At 41.8% G+C, this 14,001-nt stretch overlaps 1 protein-coding gene across 1 annotated transcript in view; it reads right to left on the bottom strand.

The window, feature by feature from the left end:
• Window positions 1-14,001, bottom strand: part of LOC122562603 (uncharacterized) — a 269,073-nt gene that overhangs the window by 178,520 nt on the left and 76,552 nt on the right. Inside the window, exons 9-11 of the mRNA XM_087999793.1 lie at window positions 13,720-13,785; window positions 9,561-9,626; window positions 2,056-2,121 (exon numbers count right to left, since the gene is read on the bottom strand). Of these exons, the coding sequence (XP_087855919.1) occupies window positions 2,056-2,074 (19 nt within the window). The 5' untranslated portion in view covers window positions 2,075-2,121; window positions 9,561-9,626; window positions 13,720-13,785. The remainder of the gene's footprint in view (window positions 1-2,055; window positions 2,122-9,560; window positions 9,627-13,719; window positions 13,786-14,001) is intronic.

The raw sequence follows: 14,001 nt of genomic DNA, 5'->3' as shown, positions 1-14,001 counted from the left end.
AAAGACAAAATGGTGTACCTCCTTGCAGTGATTACATGGAGTGGGTTGGTTAGCTCTGTTGGCTGGACAGCTGATTTCTAATACAGAGGAATACCGACATGATGGTTCACTTGCCACACCTACTGAGGTTAGCATGAAGGACTCTCCTTCTCAACCTCTCCATTCACTTGAGGGGTCATGACCCTCCAGTTAAACTACCACTTGTCATCGTTCTCTACTGATAAGACTTTGGCAAAATTTACCTTTTTACTTTATTACATTGACTAGAAAACAGATAAATGACTTAATCATGACACATAATTTAATTCCCTTTTTTTTTAGGATCTCTAAAGTGTGGAAATAGGCCATTTGGCCCAACAAGTCCACACTGACCTACTGAAAGGTAACCCAGCCAGACCCCTACATTTACCCCAACTAAAGCACCTAGCCTACACATCCCTGAACACTATGGGCAATTTAGCATGGCCAATTCATTTAACCTGCATATTGTTGAATTGCAGGAGACTGGAGCACCCAGAGGAGAGCATGTGCAAACTCCACACAGACAGTCACCCAAGGCTGGACTCAAACCAGGGTCCATGGCACTGTGAGGCAGCAGTGCTAACCACTGAGCCACCATGCCACTGAGGCATGGATGCCAATTCCTCATTATACCTGATGGGATCTCCTCAAATGTCCCTCAGTGAAGATTGATGAACTGGCTCTCCTTATTTGTTCAATCTCTCCCTTTGATGATCGCAACAAGGGTAATTTAAAAAGGTAAATTACCCGTCCCTTGTGGATACATTTACTTAGCCCAAATGTTTTATGTATTCAAAGGAGCCAACTTAACCAGGCTTTCTTGAGTTAGGGAAAGATTGAGTTTATTTGTTCCTAAAATGCAAGTAAAGATAATAAACATGACACACATACACAAAAATAAGACCTAAGTCCAAAATCAAAAAGCAAAAAAATGCTAATCAATCTTTGATTGTCCATTGTGAACAGATTGTGAAATACAGTGGCCAATAAAGTAAGTGATGCTGGCAGCAGATTCTAACTTTGGTATTTTGGAGATTCTTGATTCTGCTATTCAGCTTCCTTTTACAATGACTTTTCTGACGACTTCTTTTAACAGAGAGAAACTATGCATTTTTGCAGGCTCAGACATGGGACTTGTGGAACTTCTAAGCTATTTTCCTTCACAGTATACCTTAGCACAGTAAAACAGGAACCCCAGAGTAAGCCACTGGCACTCCAGCAAATAGAAACTAAGGGGTGCAGTTGGTTTTAATTCACTTTCTTGTGTGTTTCTGAAAGGGTAAAACGCAAACATATCTTTTGCCAAGGACTGCCCTTCTTTCAACTCATATCATTTCTGCAGTGTGGGACACAACTCACAGAAGTTTTCTTCCAAGACGAGTAATTAGTCTCTAATTATCTCTACAGATATGGGGAAATCACAATTCAGTTTATTTGAATGACATCTTCCCTTTCAAGTGTTGCTATCTGAAGTTCTCTTCGATTAGATTGAAAAGGTCTCTGACTTTCTTTGCTGTAATTCTGTATAATCTGCACAGTGATGTTCCAGACAGTCACTGAATTTACATTCTCAGCTATCTATTGATATGAAAGCATAGATCATAGATCGTAGAATCCCTACAATGTGGAAACAGACCCTTTGGCCCAACAAGTCCACACTGACCCTCTGAACAGTATCCGACCCAAACCCATTCCTCTAAATTTACCTCCTAACTAACACATCCCTAAACACTATGGGTAATTTAGCATGGCCAATTCACCTAACCTGCACATCTTTGGACTGTGGGAGGAAACCAGAGCACCTGGAGGAAACCCACATAGACACAACGAAAATGTGCAAACTCCACACAGACAGTTGCCCGAGGCTGGAATCAAACCCGGGCTCCTGGTGCTGTGAGGCAGCAGTCTAACCACTGAGCCACCATGCTGTCTGTTTTTTAAAAACAGATGTTGTACTTAAAAAGCCACATATTGGTAAATAATCTGGAGTTATATTCCATTGTCAGGACAAGATGTCTACACATTTTCACTTACCTTCTTGTTCGTGACTCATTTCAGGTTCTGATCTTCTAGCTCTAGATTCGGAAGATTCTTTTCTAGCTGAAGTACATTTCAGAAAAAGTGTAATTAGTATTGAGTAAGGCATTAAGTAGCTTTCTCCACTTTCATTATTCAGTTTCTCAATGCATTTCAAAAACTACAATGACAGTAATAGTTTCCAACTTGCCACTAAGGATAAAATTAACAATGCCAATTGCTTTCACATTAAACAAATGACAGAATCAATGGAAATAAAAACAATATATGTTAGAACATTTTCCTTATCAATAACACCCGTTTAGAATAGAAATCTATTTCAGTATCACAAAAATAATTTTTCACCTCTTGGGAAAAGATTTTCTTTGCTACTGAACAGGTGTGTAACAGGTGAATGCAGTTTACACATGAGGTGGCACAAAAGGACTCTTGTGGCACAATGGTAGTGTCCCTATCTCTGCACAGGAGGCCAAGTTCAAGTCCCACTGCTCCAGAAGTGTCACATAACACCAGGTTATAGCCCAACAGGTTTATTTGAAATCACAAGCTTTTGGGGCACTGCTCCTTTGACAGGTTCATCTTATGATTTCAAATAAACCTGTGAAACTATAACCTGATGTTGTGTGACTTCTGATTTTGTCCAGTCCAACACTGACCACTTCTACTCCAGAAATGCATCATAACAACTCTGAACTGGTTGATTAAAAATATCTCCAATAGAGCAAAGACCACACCCTATCTTAACAGAGTAAAAGGGCCATCTGCCATCTATATCTAGGCATTTATTTGGCCACTCAACTAATTGGGAAGCACTGAGTTGGCAGAAGTACAAATATTCTTGATTCAGGCAGCTTCACATGACTTCTCTTCACCCACCTGCACCTACTACCACTGTCAAATTCTGTGAACCCAAAAGTTACATTTTACTTTGCTCATAGCTCATGTCTCTGCAATTTGTTACATGTTCACTGTACTAATGAAAAATGCATATATTTAAATCATGTTCTGAGGCCACCACTCACATAGAGTCATTGGTCAGAGTCATACAGCATGGAAACAGAGCCTTCGGTCCAATTTGTCCAAGCTGACCATAGATCCTAATCTGACCCATTTATTTTTGTAATTTAAACAGCCTTTTGTGAATCAAAGATTTAATGGCTTAACAATAACCTTGCCCTTAGTACACTGAAACACATAAGATGTGAAACTCAACAGCTGTACTTTCTGGACCCAAATGGAGTAACAGTTAACTTCACACCAACATCTTAATTTTGAAAACCCCTGAACGACCTAGGTTCCCCGGTATAGTTGAGGTCTTGTACAAACTTAAGGGTTGGAGTTCAAAGAAAATTTTGTTAAAGCATGGTTCTGTGGTCATTGGAATGGCTGCACCAGTATCAACCTCTATTAGAACTGGGTGACCATTTAACCAGTCGTTTACTTTGTTTGGTTCTGATTTGGACATTGTTAAGTAATTTAACTGTTCCAAACCAGTTGTAGGTGGACTTTCCAGAGTGTGCAATCTCCTGGATACTGGCCTAAGAGTTCAGTAGGCCAGTATCCAGGAGATTGCACACTCTGGATAGTGAGACTCTTTTGCTTCTCGTGTTGGCATACTGCAGCAAGTACAATGGCTTGCTTGCCCACATCCTGAAGAAAATGTTGCCCATTTTGCCAAGGCTTGGCCTTGTTTTGGGCTTTTGCGCCAGGTTGACCTAGAGTTCCTCTGTTCAGGATATGCCCTGAGGCTATGCAATTGCCTTTACTCAAGTGGTGTTCCCCAAGCTCAGTCTCATTGGCGAGTATGTCCACTTCCATTGGAATGTCCTGCAACTGATATGATCCACTTGTTGCATTTTCCAATGATAAAGCCAGTTGTGCTGCCTATTTGAAGTCCAGTTGGGCTTCAGCTGGTAGGTGCTGTTATATCATTACATCATTTATCTCACATAGCAAAATGGTCTCTCTGCATCTCATTAAGGGTTAAACCAAAGTTACATGTCTCTGCCAGTTGTCTTAACCTAGTCAAAAATTCATATACAAATTCAGATTTAGAGAGGCTTGGGGTTGTAACATTCCTTAACTAAATCTGTCAACTCTTGAAAGATTTTCCAATCTGGTGCCTCAGGAAAAGTTAAGTTCCTAATAACTGAAAAAGCTGCAGGTCCACAAACAGTCAGGAGAATTATCCGTTGCTTTTTATCTGCCCCAATGTAATTTGCCCAGAAAGAGTAATACATTCTTTTCATATATTGGCCCAAGTTTTCAATGGCAGGATCAAATGAGTCAAACTTCCCAAGTAATAGCATGATGCCAGAAATGCTTACTCCAAAGCAAAGCCAACTATTGCAAATGAATTTCTTCAGGAGCGTGCTTTGCTCTCATCGTCACTGAAGTAACTTCACAGAAGCCAGTATCCATCACCAAGTCACCCTTGATTTACACGTGGAGAGTCCTTGACACTGATCCAGCTCCCTCAGAGCCAGTTCTCAGAGTGAACAGGATGGCTGACACTGTTTATCTTATCTGTCAGCCAGAGCTCCAAAAATCAACAGTAACTCCTAGTTTCACTGTGTGAGAGTACTGTTTTGCAGTGTGCAAGCTTGGGATTTGTGTCCCAGTATGATAAAAAGCATTGTAAAGGGATACAACTGAGAAAGTCCAATGGACACCCAATTTCAGGCACATAACATAACAAAATGCTGAATCAAGAATCTATAAACAACTGCAATGTTGTCATAATTGTTTCATAATCAATTCATTAGGAACAAATTAAGGATTGATTTGTGTTTTCTTTATAACTTTTAATTTTTAGACTTGGCTGTCATTTCTAATCTGTGCATGCATGTCATATTTTTATTATTGGACCAGATTAACTGCCCAAATCAGGGAACTCTTATTCTGTGAAGTCCACCTGACTGACATTGTTACAGTCACTACAACAGACTTTATCCTCATTCCCTTACTTACTGCTATCTTTTCCTGAACATATTGCATCAGAAAGTGAAGCTGGTTTGATCACTCTTTCTTTTGGAGTATAGGTAGTACTGCTTTCCAATGTCCAGGAACATATTTTAAGGGTACAGAGATATGCTTCTACACTTACAATTATGTCTTCTGGCAAATAGAGGAATTTCCTATTAATGACATAATTTAAACTAGCAACATTGTTATGATCAGTTTCTGTGTGAGATTCCTCAATTTGTTACAATTTCTGGATGGGTTACTCCAAAATGGCTTTGCTCCCAGGTGAGAAGGGATAAACTGCCTCCTCTTATTTGTTGATTGTGTTCAATAATTAATCAGAAAAAATTTAATTTAAAAGAAATACCTTTTCCAAGAGCCCAAACATCGCTATGTTTTAAAAGGAGCCAAATTAAACAGGCATTTTTGAATTAAAAAAGGAGTGAGTTTATTATCTATGAGAACAGGAGATAAAGATAATAAAAATGACACCATGCACAGATTAGAAATAAGAACTGAGTCTAAAAATTAAAAGTTATAAAAAATACAAATCAATCTTTGGTTTGTTTAGATGAATAGATTGCAAAACAATTATGACTATATTGTAAGTGTTTAGAGATTCTTGATTCAGCATTTAATTGGGTTATCCAATTTCCTTTAAGAGCAATCTTGCTGATTTTACTTGTCTGTAGAAATCAGACAGAAACAGAGTTTATTTTGTTTTATGTGCCTGAAAATGCGTGTCCATTGGATATTCTCAGTTGTGTCCCTTTACAAGGCTTTTTATCACACTGAGGAGCTGCAGGAGTTGCACTGGGGTGGACAAAGTTAAAAATCACACAACACCAGGTTATAGTCCAACAGGTTTATTTGGAAGTACTAGCTTTTGGAGCACAGTTCCTTCGTTAGGTAGCTACCTGATGAAGGAGTGGCACTCTGAAAGATAGTACTTCCAAATAAACCTGTTGGACTATAACTTGGTGTTGTTTGATTTTTAACTTTTATCATACTGGAACACAAATCGCAAGCTTGCACATTGCATATCAGTACTCTCACAGTGAAACTAGGTCTTACTGTTGGTTTTTAACTTATTTTCTTGTACATTCCTGGAAGCGTAAAACACAAACTTATGTTTCGATCAGAACTACAGTCTGGGGCATATCCTACAGACCTCAGTTTTCTGCTGAGAAGAATTTGCAGTCCCTTGTAATGCCTGTAGCAAAAGGAATTCACAGTTCTGTTTTTTTCTGAATGGCATCTCTTCTTTTAAAATGTTGTTCTCTATAATCCCCTTGATATTCTTCTGGTATGATATTCTGTGCTTTCTCTGAGGATTCAGTATAGTCTACTTAGTATAATTTACTCCAGTTAGTCACTTAATTTATGGACTCAGTCATTTTTTGTCTTGTATATCTTTTTTTAGAAAAAAAAAACTTGCCATACTTAAAAGTCCAAGATATCCCAAAGTAATTTGGTGTTAGGGTGTGTTGTTATTTATGGCCACACAGCCATTCTGAGGGATCTACAGACTGGAGGTCTGTGCAGAAATTCAAGAAATTAAAGGGAACATAGATCATGACAACACATACATATATTTTCGGTTATCTTCTGGTTCATGACACTTTTCAAGATCTGATCTTATACCTCTAGCGAGAACAAAGAACCAAGAAAATTACAGCACAGGAACAGGCACTTCAGCCCTCTAAGCCTGCGCCAAGATCTGGGAGTATTGTTTCTTTCTGAATTTTTTTCAAAAAATGTTTAATTAGAATTGAGTAAGACATGAACTAGCTTTCGTTCAAGTGTTCAATTTTTCAATACATTTCATAACAGTAATAACCCCCCACCGACCCAACCTTCACTCCCGGCACCTTCCCTTGCAACCGCAGGAGGTGCAACACTTGCGCCCACACCTCCCCCCTCACTTCTCTCCAAGGCCCCAAAGGAAGCTTCCATATCCACCACAGATTCACCTGCACCTCCACCCACATCATCTACTGCATCCGCTGCAGCCGGTGTGGCCTCCTCTATATTGGGGAGACAGGCCGCATACTTGCGGAGCGATTCAGAGAGCACCTCTGGGCCACCCGGACTAACCAACCCAACCACCCTGTAGCACAGCATTTCAACTCCCCCTCCCACTCCACCGAGGATATGCAGGTCATTGGATTCATCCACCGCCAAACCACAACAACGCGACGGTCGGAGGAGGAGCGTCTTATCTTCCGACTGGGAACCCTCCAACCACAGGGGATGAACTTGGACTTCACCAGTTTCTTCATCCCCCCTCCCCCCACCTTGTCTCAGCCGAATCCCTCCAGCCCGGCACTGCCTTCCTGACCTGCAGTCTTCTTCTTGACCTCTCCGCCTCCATCCTACTCCGACCTATCACCCTCACCTTGACCTCTTTCCACCTATCACATTTCCAACGCCCCTCCTCCAAGTCCCTCCTCCCTACCTTTTATCTTCTCCTGCTGAACACTCTCTGCTCATTCCTGAAGAAGGGCCTGTGCCCGAACCGTCGAATCTCCTGTTCCCTGGATGCTGCCTGACCTGCTGTGCTGTTCCAGCAATAAAGTTTCAACTTTGATCTCCAGCATCTGCAGACCTCACTTTCTCCATAACAGTAATAACAATTACTTGTAATGATTAGAGTGAAAAATGGGCTGTATTTTCACCTATCACACATGCATTGAAAAATAAAACTGTTTTAAGCAGATATTCCTTTGTAGGATTGATAGTACTGTCTATCCAGTGGCATAAAGGATCCAGCATTCTGCCTGTTTGCATATAGTCACATTGCTGAAAATGTATTGCTGGAACAGCGCAGCAGGTCAGGCAGCATCCAGGGAACAGGAGAATTGACGTTTCGGGCATAAGCCCTTCTTCAGGAATGAGGAAAGTGTGTCCAGCAGGCTAAGATAAAAGGTAGGGAGGAGGGACTTGGGGGAGGGGCGTTGGAAATGTGATAGGTGGAAAGAGGTCAAGGTGAGGGTGATAGGTCAGACTGGGGTGGGGGCGGAGAGGTCAGGAAGAAGATTGCAGGTTAGGAAGGCGGTGCTGAGTTCGATGGATTTGACTGAGACAAGGTGGGGGGAGGGGAAATGAGGAAACTGGTGAAATCCGAGTTCATCCCTTGTGGTTGGAGGGTTCCTAGGCGGAAGATGAGGTGCTCTTCCTTCAACCGTCGTGTTGTTGTGGTCTGGCGATGGAGGAGTCCAAAGACCTGCATATACTTGGTGGAGTGGGAGGGGGAGTTGAAGTGTTGAGCCACAGGGTGGTTGGGTTGGTTGGTCCGGGTGTCCCAGAGGTGTTCTCTGAAACGCTCCGCAAGTAGGCGGCCTGTCTCCCCAATATAGAAGAGGCCACATCGGGTGCAGAGGATGCAATAGATGATGTGTGTGGAGGTGCAGGTGAAATTGTTGCAGAAATGGAAGTTTCCTTTGGTGCCTTGGAGGGAGGTGAGGGGGTAGGTGTGGGCGTAAGTCTTGCACCTCCTGCGGTTGCAGAGGAAAGTGCCGGGAGTGGAGGTTGGGTTGGTGGGGGTTGTGGATCTGATGAGGGAGTCACGGAGGGAGTGGTCTTTACGGAATGCTGATAGGGGAGGGGAGGGAAATATATCCTTGGTGGTGGGGTCTGTTTGGAGGTGGCGGAAATGACGGCGGATGATACGCTGTACATGGAGATTGGTGGGGTGGTAGGTGAGGACCAGTGGGGTTCTGTCCTGGTGGCGGTTGGAGGGGCGGGGCTCAAGGGCAGAGGAGCAGGAAGTGGAAGAGATGCGGTGGAGGGCATCATCGACCACGTCGGGGGGGAAATTGCGATCCTTGAAAAAGGAGGCCATCTGGGTTGTACGTTTTTTGAACTGGTCCTCCTGGGAGCAGATGCGGCGGAGACGAAGGAATTGGGAGAATGGGATGGCGTTTTTACAGGGGGCAGGGTGGGAGGAGGTGTAGTCCAGGTAGCTGTGGGAGTCGGTCGGTTTGTAGTAGATGTCCATGTTGATTCGGTCACCTGAGATAGAAATAGAAAATTCGAGGAAGGGGAGGGAGGAATATGAGACTGTCCAGGTGAATTTGAGGTCGGGGTGGAAGGTGTTGGTGAAGTGGATGAACTGTTCAACCTCCTCGTGGGAGCACGAGGCGGCGCCGATACAGTCATCGATGTAGCGGAGGAAAAGGTGGGGGGTGGGGCCAGTGTAGTTGCGGAAGATGGACTGTTCCACATATCCTACGAAGAGGCAGGCATAGCTGGGGCCCATGCGGGTGCCCATGGCTACTCCTTTCGTTTGGAGGAAGTGGGAGGATTGGAAAGAGAAGTTGTTCAGGGTGAGGACCAGTTCAGTCAGTCGAAGGAGGGTGTCAGTGGAAGGGTCCTGGTTGGTACGGCGGGAAAGGAAGAAGCGGAGGGCTTTGAGTCCTTCGTGATGGGAGATGGAGGTGTACAGGGACTGGATAGTCACATTGACTGGAAAATAGTAAAAATGTTCATTAATAACACATAATTTAAATTACTAATATGCATTAACTTTAATTTACCTTCTTCTTCATGACATCTTTCAGAATCTAATCTTTTAGCTCTTGATTTGGAAGTATGTTTTCTATCTGAAATATGTTTCAGATGAAACACAATTAGCATTGCATAATATATACAGTAGCTTTTCACACTTCCAATATTGTTTACTTCTTCAATAACAGCAATGACAATTATTTCTATTGATTAGAATGAATAATGGGATACGTTTTCATCTTACCAGTCAGGCATTAAATTAACAATGCCAATCAGTTGTCCATTGTACAAATAATGGAATCAATGGAAATGAAAATTGGAAACTTTTTTAGAACAATGTCCCATCCACAACATGAATTTTACATGAAATTCAATTGTATGATTGCAAAATTAATTCTCCCGACACTTCTTAGAAAGACTTGGTTTGACCCTAACTATGTGCACAAATGGCATATGAACTTTCCAGATGGACTTTTTAACTAGAGCGAGAACCATGTCATACTATTTTTTGTCTTAATTAAGTATTATGAAATTTAAATACATAGGCTGTTTGAAGATCATGAAGAAGGGATTCCCTATTGTACTGGCATCAAGTCTTTATAAGCATGATGGAAAAACTAAGATTATTATAAGTTTTTACAAATAAGTGCATAGTTCATATTGTTGAGAAATACTTCATCTGTCCCTTCCTCTTTCCAAGAAGCCTCTTCCTGACAAGCATACCCTTTCTTCCAAAGGGTTCTGCTTGACTGCGTGGGCTCCCGTATTCAGAGTCATCTCTCACAATTGCTACTAGCTGCTGGAAGTCCCTACACATCGTAAAAAGTCACAATTTCCAAAACAGTTATTTAATCAACAGGTTCAATTGTACTATGATGGCTAGATCACATGGATCTACATTAGGTTTTTTTGGCAACTCCAATGAGGAAAATTCTAAAGGTTAAGGAGATAGGCAGATTTGCTCTTGAGAGGACCATCTCAGTCTCCTATCTGTACTGATACTTTTCATGGGTTCCAGAGCCTGTGACAGATCACCTACTTTGAGTCTGGGTTGTTGAGTTATCCAGAATTGTGTGACAAGTAGCACTTGTCACTTCAATTGTGGCATCCCGGCAAGGTATCACTGCGCTGTCTTCCAGGCTGCAGTAGGCCTCCCAATATTGGACACAAGCCCTGGTTTCATAACACACAGGTCACTCCAAGACTCCTCCTTATTATCTGCCTGCATTTCATTCAAGTCATTAATCAACAACACTTTGAGTTCAGCAATATTGCTGAGCGAACTGCTTGCCTCCAACATCATCCATTAGAATTTTGGCCTCAATCAACTCTTCTTTGTGAACTGCTTTCCAAGGCTTGTGTCCAATTACCACTTCAAGAACATACATACGACTTGTGTCCAGCTTCTTGATGACTCTGTGGGATTCAGGATTTCAATCATCTTGTATGTTATTTTAATCTGTTGACATGCTAATTTCAGATGAATACCCTTGTGCCAAGGTAAGGTCAGTCCTGTCAGTTTTTCTTCTCAGCACTTCTCTCTTGGTCCGCTTGGTCATAATCTCAAATGCCTGGCTTAGCTTTATGTGATGCTCAACTATCTACTCATTGAGTTGGTTATCTGCATTAAATGATGCATTAAGTGAACCCAATGGGAAGGAATGGGCCTGATCCAAAGTAGATAAGACTGGAGACTGGATGATAATGAGTGCTATTATAAACATAAGCTATCTCTAGAAGGTAGTGGGACTGATTTTTGTTTACTCTCAAGAGACAAGATTATGTCAAGTATAGTTGAATCATTCATACCATTTATTACCCTCTGGATGATAGGGGATAATGTGGATTTTAGCACAGACTTAGCAAAGTTCCTGTAGAATGTTGCTCTCAAAGTCTACATGGGATACTGAGACATAAAAATCAATCATACAGTAACACTTTGGCTATAACTGAGGCATTAGCGAGTTTTGAGAAGATTTGTAGCTTAGGTTGAGGTTTTGGATGTAGGTTTGCTCACTGAGCTGGAAGGTTCATTTCCAGATGTTTCATCACCCAACTAAGTAACATCTTCAGTGGGCCTCAGGCAAAGCACTGCTGATAATTCCTGCTTTCTATTTATATGTTTGGGTTTCTTTGGGTTGGTGATGTCATTTCCTGTGGTGAAGTTACTTCCGGTTCCTTTTCTCAGGGGGTGGTAGATGGGGTCTAACACGATGTGTTTGTTGATAAGAGTTCCGGTTAGAATGCCATGCCTCTAGGAATTCTTGTGCGTGTCTTTGTTTGGCTTGTTCTAGGATGGATGTGTTGTCCCACAGGAAATGACATCATCAACCCAAAGAAACCCAAACATATAAATAGAAAGCAGGAATTATCAGCAGTGCTTTGCGTGATGCCCACTGAAGATGTTACCTAGTAGGGTGATGAAACATCTGGAAATGAACCTTCCAGCTCAGCAAGCAAACCTACATTCATAACTGAGGTATTTTCACCACAGGTGGGTTAATGGCCTTTGTGAAATTGGTGAAGATGTCTGTGAATATGTAATTGCATTTGATCCTTAGGCGGCACGGTGGCACAGTGATTAGCACTGCTGCCTCACAGCACCAGAGACCCGGGTTCAATTCCCGCCTCAGGAGACTGATTGTGTGGAGTTTGCACATTCTCCCCGTGTCTGCGTGGGTTTCCTCCGGGTGCTCCGGTTTCCTCCCACAGTCCAAAGATGTGCAGGTCAGGTGAATTGGCCATGCTAAATTGTCCATAGTGTTAGGTAAGGGGTAAATGTAGGGGTATGGGTGGTTTGCGCTTCGGCGGGTCAGTGTGGACTTGTTGGGCCGAAGGGCCTGTTTCCACACTGTAAAGTAATCTAATCTAATCTAGAGGTCAACGTCCGTAATATTCATTCCAAGGCCTTCTAGTGATGTTGTTTCTGTTTCTGTTTCTGTGCTGTGACCTCTCCCAAACAGGTTCCTCTGAGATCAGTTGTGAATTTCACTGTTCTTTAATTTTCCCAGACATACTCCGATGTCCAGCGATACATGAATCCAACAGCAAAGGCGTAACTGCAATGGTTCACTGCTCTGTCAGTTAGCATTCACTGTTTTTTAAATTTTCCCAGACACACTCCGATGTCCAGCGATACATGAATCCAACAGCAAAGGCATAACTGCAATGGTTCACTGCTGTGTCAGTTAGCATTCACTGTTTTTTAAATTTTCCCAGACACCCTCCGATGTCCAGTGATACATGAATTCAACAGCAAAGGCAGTAACTGCACCTGTTCACTGTTCTCTCTCTCCTGCACTGACCTCATCATGTGCTTCCTTTGCCTGTTCTTTTCCCTTTTAAAAGTGCTGTTGTTTTGACATTTTTTTCCTCCGAAGTTCCAAAACAATGCAACAGTAATAGCTGCTCCTGGAATTCGAAGAAATCACTTCCAATACCTAATATACCTCAAAAAAGGAACAGCTGTTAAAGACAGAAATTTTTTCCGTCCTCCATCTTGAATTACCCAGAAGAGGCACAGTTAGTAAGTTTGCAGATGACACCAACATTAGGTGTATACTTGATCATAAATTGCTACAAAACCTTGATAGTTGTGGCTGTTGGGAAGGATGTGTTGCTTCATCACTCTGTCATTGTCAGGAACTCGCCAATAAAGGACTCCATTCTCCTTCCTGATTTCCTTGCAATAGCTCAACAATTTCTGTGCCTGTTTGGACAGTCTCATCAACTAGCACTGATTATTGGATATTGGGCAGTGTACTGATCTCCAAATCAATCAGCTGAAGCGGACTAAGGTCCTCTTACAAATACAAAAACAAATAACAAAGGTTAAACCATATTTGGCTTTGCCTCTATAGACCAGATTTGAATATCACTCATACGTGCAGCAGTGACACTCCAGTGAATCTTAGTCTGAATGTCATTGAAATCTGGGTCAGAATATTGCATTTTACATGGGGTATTTCAGAAATATTCCCCTAAGGGTGAATTGCCTCCTATGAAACTGCTTTGTGCAGCCTCTCCTTTCCAGGGCACTTAGCACTGCTCTCCAATATCCAGCCAGCAGTAGTTTGTAAATCACACAGAGTTGAATTTGTATACAAGGTTTTGGATGAGGAACTAAATAAATTGTTGATTAATTATACATAATGTCTAACATTAATATGTGCACATATTTTTACTTACCTTCTGGTTTGTGACACTTTTCAGGATCTGATTTTCTAACGTGCGATCTGCGAGTATCTTTCCTATCTGCAGTGTTTCAGAAGAAGTGAAGCTAGTATTGGATTAGGCATATAGTAGCATTCTTCAAATTCAGTACTGTTCAGTTCATTAATTTATTTCAACAACAGCAAAAACAATTACTTGTATCAATTAGAGTGAATAATAGGATATATTTTCAAATTTCAACCAAGCATACAATTAACCATGCAAATTTGATGCCCGATCTACAAATAATAAAATGAA

This window comes from Chiloscyllium plagiosum, unplaced genomic scaffold (genome assembly GCF_037043375.1).
Source record: "Chiloscyllium plagiosum isolate Xiang-an unplaced genomic scaffold, Cpla_swu_hap1 HiC_scaffold_24, whole genome shotgun sequence".
Lineage (NCBI taxonomy): Eukaryota > Metazoa > Chordata > Chondrichthyes > Orectolobiformes > Hemiscylliidae > Chiloscyllium > Chiloscyllium plagiosum.
Note: the sequence above shows the minus strand (reverse complement) of the source record. Positions and strands in the feature narration are given on the sequence as shown.